The 6000-nt window shown below is 42.1% G+C and overlaps 1 protein-coding gene across 1 annotated transcript in view; it reads left to right on the top strand.

The window, feature by feature from the left end:
* Window positions 1-252: 252 nt before the first annotated feature.
* NEB (nebulin) overlaps window positions 253-6000 on the top strand; it is a 99932-nt gene continuing 94184 nt past the window's right edge. The window contains exons 1-3 of the mRNA XM_054515422.1: window positions 253-338; window positions 819-884; window positions 4760-4804. Coding sequence (XP_054371397.1) covers window positions 852-884; window positions 4760-4804 — 78 coding nt within the window. The 5' untranslated portion in view covers window positions 253-338; window positions 819-851. The remainder of the gene's footprint in view (window positions 339-818; window positions 885-4759; window positions 4805-6000) is intronic.

Genomic DNA, 6000 nt, shown 5'->3' with positions numbered 1-6000 from the left:
CCCCGTCAGTTGGCAGGATTAGCTTACACGGCAAATATCCCTGGACTCAGGAGCAGCTGTTCCAAAGCCTCATCCCCTCCCAACATTAGAAACAGGGCTGCAGACTCTGGTGGAAAATTGTAGCTTTGCCTCACAGCGAAATCAGTGTGTTAATTAATTAGTTCAAAGGGTCTGCCACTAATCTGTGCTTTGTACTTCAGCCAACTCTATGGATTTTCATCTTTTCCAGGTCTGAAGAAACAGAGAGAAAAAGCCCACAAGAGCTTAAAAAAAACTCAACCCCAGAGCATCTCTGTAGGCTGATGCTGGGAAGACAGAAATTGCCTCATTAACCTAAGGTCACTGAAAAAAATATTTACAGTATTTTTCTACATTATGCTCTTACTTATGAATGAAATTAGTAGAATATAAATCTCCCACTCAAACAGGAGTTTGAATGATATAATGAAATTGTGTAGAATAGTCACAGAGAGAAGAAAAATGCTTCATATAATTCTGTTGTAATGAAAATATCACATCATGTTTCAAGAGATCTCATCTTTATCTCTTTTATTTTATTTTCATTGGATCCCGTATTGGTGTTATAACTGGAATGAGGTATTTGTCCAGAATTGTAATTTATATCGGTATGTTTGAAACTTAATCCAATGTTTTTTCCATAACAGTCCAAGTAATGCCAGATCCCAACTTTATTTAGGGTCTGACTAGTTACTAACCATGACCCCAAGTGTTTTATGAGCTTTACTTGTACCTTCTCATGGTGCTTTCAGTCATGGACTAATACTGTTTATTCACATTTTCACCTGCTGTGTGACCAGTGAGTGGGGGAGAGACAGAAGCAAACCCTCAGAATGGAGGAAGAAGAATATGAGGAAGTTGTGGAGGTAAGAAGAAAATGTGAGAGTAGAAATGTTTGTTTCCTGCCTTGTGACTGAATGCATTAATCACCTTACTGAGATGCTGCTCAGGAGCAGAGGTTGCTGTTTGCTCTCTGAAGATTAGGGATGATTAGATATCTATTAAATGGTTTCATCACTAAAACAACAACAACAACAACAACAACAGTTGCTCTCGGAGGAGCAAAGTCTCCTGGTTCCTGTCATAGTTTCTCAGTTTAAATAAGGACTGGAACCATCCCACACTCATCAGTGCGAGGTTTTCTGATTACTCCCTGCGTAATTATAGATGCACTGGGCCAGCTCTTTTCCCTGCTGGCTTGCCCTCTGTCACCCAATCCATGGGCGAAGACGGCTTCGGAAGCCCCTTTCTAGCCCTGCCTCTGCAGAAATGCAGCACCTCTGTGCCACCACAAACCAATTTAACCTGAGACATTGCAGAGATGGAGTCAGGTTTAAGGGACAGGACAAGGGGGAGGACTTTAAGCTGACAGAGGATAGATTTAAATTAGGTATCAGGAAGGTGCCCAGAGAAGCTGTAGCTGGTCCTGGATCCCTGGAAGTGTTCCAAGGCCAGTTGGAGCCCCTTGGGATAGTGGGAAGCGTCCCTGCCCATGGTAGGAGGTGGAATAGAGGATCTTTAAGGTCCCTTCCAGCCCAAGGCATTCTGTGATTCCATGATTCTGTCTCCATTAATTTGCCAGTAAGTAATTTAAACTCAGGAAACTGAATAAAAAATTCCCCAGGAACTGGGCAACCTACTGCAGGAGCCATGGGAACGACTCTGTTATTGAAGCAGTACACGAAATTAACAGTGTGCTCTTACTTGTTGCATTGCTGCTACTCTGAAATTACCTTATGTGTTGTGAAATATACAAAGTCTTGTAAAAAAATCACTCAGTGTTTGAGGAAAAGAAGAGGGGTATAAATGTAAACATCCTACAACTCATTGCCACCACACTGTGTTCACTGGACTGTTGATTTCAGGTGGTGTGAGGGCACTGCCAGCTTTATATATTTCAAATGGTGAATGAAGTAAAGACAAATGATTTGCCAGTCAGAGCAGTTAAATGCATTTTGCAAAATAGGTGTCAGCACTCATAAAGTCGATTTTAAAGACATTTTACTACCTAGCTACAATGACACCAACCCTTCATTAAATTCCTTATTCCCACATTACTTGTAATCGCCTTTATGTTTCCTGTGCATTGTGTGCTCTGTAATGGATATTTATTTGCTCTCATTGTTTATTTATTCCAGCAGGAGTTATGGTATTTTGGGCTTTTTGTTCACACAGCCCCATTTCATCCTTTGTTTGTAATTTTCAATGACCACCTTGCTGTGACCACATCCCTTGGGCTGAGGAGACACTGCTTTAGTCACTTCCCTTGGGATACTCGTGGTGAGATGCTAAATAAAACAGGAACAACAGCATCCAGTACCATTTTGAGCCTTTCCAGAATTTTCTTAATTCCTGCATCAATCCAAGAATTTAAACCTATCAGAAATTCACCTTCTGAAAGAGAAGGACATGATTGTTGAATATTGAGTGGCTAAGGCATCACCAAAGATTTTAAAATGGTATTTTAAAATTTTCTCTGGAGTTATGAGCCATTACTTGGCATCGTAGCTGTATTGGGATGTGCAAAAATCCACAGTGAGTGCTACAAACATTTGCTGCCGAGTCATTTGAGGTTTTTCGGAAGGTTTTGAAGAAAGCTTGTGGAAGGTTTCACAGGGGGGTTTGTGGAAGGTTTTGTGGAAAGCTTGTGGAAGGTTTTGCAGAGGATTTTGTGGAAAGTTTTGTAGAAAGATTATGGGAGGTTTTTTTGTGGATGATTTTGTAGGAAGTTTGTGAAAGGTTTCGTAGAAAGTTTGTGGATGGTTTTGTAGAAAGTTTGAGGAAGGTTTTGAGGAAGGTTTTGTGGGAGGTTTGTGGAAGGTGTTGTTAAAGGTGGGTCCAGCATGGAAATCACCTCAGAACAGCCCAGTACATCACAGCTTGGAAAGTACAGCTTGGTCCCTTGAACTAACTTTGAGGAAAAGCTCTCAGAAAGGGGCTTAAATTTTAATGACAATTTTTTTAGGTTCAAAAGGTTTTCCGTTCCCACAGCTGTGGCAAGCGACCCCAAGCAATGACCGCTCAGAGGAGACTTTCTGACATAAAACCCGCATTTTTCCATTTACTCTTAGTGCAGTTGAAGCACACCCCGCAGACAGCGGGTGCTGTTCGTGCAGCAATGTTTTTTAAAGTTTTTTTTCCCGTCATTTCTGAGCGGGGCAGGTGCAGGAGGCGCAGGCCCCGGCGGTCCCCTCAGCGCGGCCGCCATTTCCGAGGGACGGCGCCACCGCGCGGCCGCGGCCGGGAAGTGGCGGACGGGAAATAAAGTTTTAAAAAATTTTTCAACAAAAACCTTCCCTGGCACAACCTGGGGCTGTTTCCCATTGTCCTGTCGATTATTCTCTGGGAGCAAAGCCCGATCTGGCTGCACCTCCTGTCAGGGAGTTGTGCAGAGCCGGAAGGGCCCGCCTGAGCCTCCTTTTCTCCAGGCTGAGCCCGTTCCCAGCTCCCTCAGGTGCTCTTGAGGCTCTTGAGATCCTTTCCCAACTCTTGTCCCGGCTGGAAAAGATGCTCCACTGGACGTGGTTCTCACAAACAAGGCAGAAGTGGTAGAAAATGCAAAGATCAAGGGCTGCAGTGACCACGGGACAATGGAGCTGAAGATACAGGGAGCAGTGAGCAAAATAAATGGAATTATCCCAGAGTTTGGAAGAGCAGAATGGGGGCTGCCCGGGGAAAATCCCATGGGAAACAGCAAAGGCTGCCAGGGTCGTTGGGTGATCCTCCAGCATGATTTCCCTTGAGCACACAGCCCAGCCCAAAGTGCAGAAATCAAAGAGCAGAAGGGTGGAGTGGAGGAACACAGAGCTCTTGACTGAGGAAAATGACACAAGAAAAATAGATATATGGAAGGTGGAAGCGGGAGCAGAAAACTTGGCAGAAACGTAAAGATTTAAAACCTTACAAACTCCATTCCTACATCCATGGGCAATGTTCAGCTGGATTTGGTCTTCGAGAAAGGCAAGAAGGAAGATCCAGGGAGCTACAAGCTGGTCAGCCTCACTTTGTTCTTTGGGAAGGCTGTGGATCAAATCCCTTTCAGAAGCTATTTTTAAACACATGAAGGTCATGTGGAGAAGTGAACACTGAGTTATCAAGAGCAATCTATGGCTGACGAACCTCATTAATTTTTATAATGAGATCACAGCTGCTGCACAAAGGGAGACCAGTGAAGGTTGTGTACCTGGTCTGCTCTAGGGACACCTCCCGTTGTGGTTTTATCCCCAAATTTATGAGATTATAAATTAGGGGGGGATAATGGGCAGTAAAACGGGGGGGAAATCAGCAGGCTCAGAGTTGTGATCAGCAACAAAGTTTACCTGGCAGCCAGAAATTATTTGTGTCCTTGCAGGAGCAGCCCTGAGGACAGCAGTCATGAGTGTCACCAAATAAAAACCAGGAAAATCCTGGGGTTTAAATGCTGATTCTTTTAATGTGGTCATCAATGTCTTCCCTTTTATCTAATTTTACCCACAAGAGGCAGCAAATCCTCTTGTGGGTAAAATTAGATAACAATCTTTCATTGATTATTTGGATGATTATTAGTTGGGGAATTTATGGAATAAAAATCCAATCATTAATGCAAAATTTGAACAGATATTCAGAGTTACCAAATGACTCCATAAGCACCTGTGAACTAAAATCCTGTTTCTCCAGAAATGTGTTTTAAAACAGCTTCACAGAAGCTACAGTTTGCTGATCTGGCCTAACAATGATGTTTTTTTCTCTTTTTTTTTCAAAGTACTACATTGAGGAGACAGTTATTGAGGAGGGTGAGCCACACGAGGTAAGGGTCCCTGTCATGCTGCATGTAGCACATAAATGCATGTAATTAACATGAAACACTAAATTAGCAGCCTTTTGTATTCTGAAGTTTAATTTTTCACATTAAACACAAAATATCAGTGAACAATTGCTGCCTAATGCTTTATTTTTGCTTCAAGTCCCTGCTGTGTGATGATCTAAGATCAGTTTACATGTATCAGTTCTGTTTCCTTCACCTTGTGTAATTTCACTGAAAAATTACACTTTTGCAGATTTTTCGTCATGTCACTGGTTACAAATATTTGGATCACCAAGGAGTGATTGCCATAATTTGAAATTCTACCTCTGAAACAGCTATAACCCAATTCTCTGCAGTGTTACCATGAAATATTCTTTACGGCATGGGCTTCTGCAGAAACAGAAGTTATTAATTCTTGGTACATTTTCAGCTCTGTCTCATTGATGCAAATAACTCTCAGAACTCTGACCTTCATGAATTCCTTTATAAAGGCAATTTTTTATAAAGCTAATTGATACAAAATAAAACCTGACACTTATTTGGATGGTTTTGGAGCACGTTTTTTAGTTGTGATAATTACTTGTAGATGCTTTTCATTAGAATCTTAGTATTAAAATTACTGCTTGTAGCATGGCTATGTTGATAAGAAAGTGTATAAAACATTTAAACTGATTGGAAATTATGCATGTAAAAGAAGAGGCAGCTGGAGCCCCACTCTCCCAGACCCTCTGGAGAATAAATCCATGAGTTTGATGCAGGAACCAGCCAGGGAATTTCATTCCTTGTGGGTTTTTTTTTTAGGGTGGGTGATATATACAGAGCACAATGGTAATCCCAGTAGGAAAAGTGTCCCTGATTTTCTGTCTCCATGTGGATCTGGATGAGAGCAGAGCACCCTTTCACCATCTCAGGGGGGTGAAAAACATGCATCCTAATGAACTTTTACAGCTATTAAAAAGTGTTATTAAATTTTTTAACTCTCCAGGTGGTCACTGAGACCATCAGCACAGACTACTAAGGCCTTGAGACCACCACAGACACCTGCACAGCTGAGCACACCCAGCTCAGGGCAGTGAAAACTCTTATCCTAATGAACTTTTACAGCTATAAAACAAGTGATTATTTAATTTTTTTAATCTCCAGGTGGTCACTGAGACCATCAGCACAGACTGCTCAGTGCCTGAGACCACCACCCACAT

Source organism: Molothrus ater, chromosome 7 (genome assembly GCF_012460135.2).
Source record: "Molothrus ater isolate BHLD 08-10-18 breed brown headed cowbird chromosome 7, BPBGC_Mater_1.1, whole genome shotgun sequence".
NCBI classification, from domain to species: Eukaryota; Metazoa; Chordata; class Aves; order Passeriformes; family Icteridae; genus Molothrus; species Molothrus ater.
This window is presented reverse-complemented; position numbering and strand designations above follow the sequence as displayed.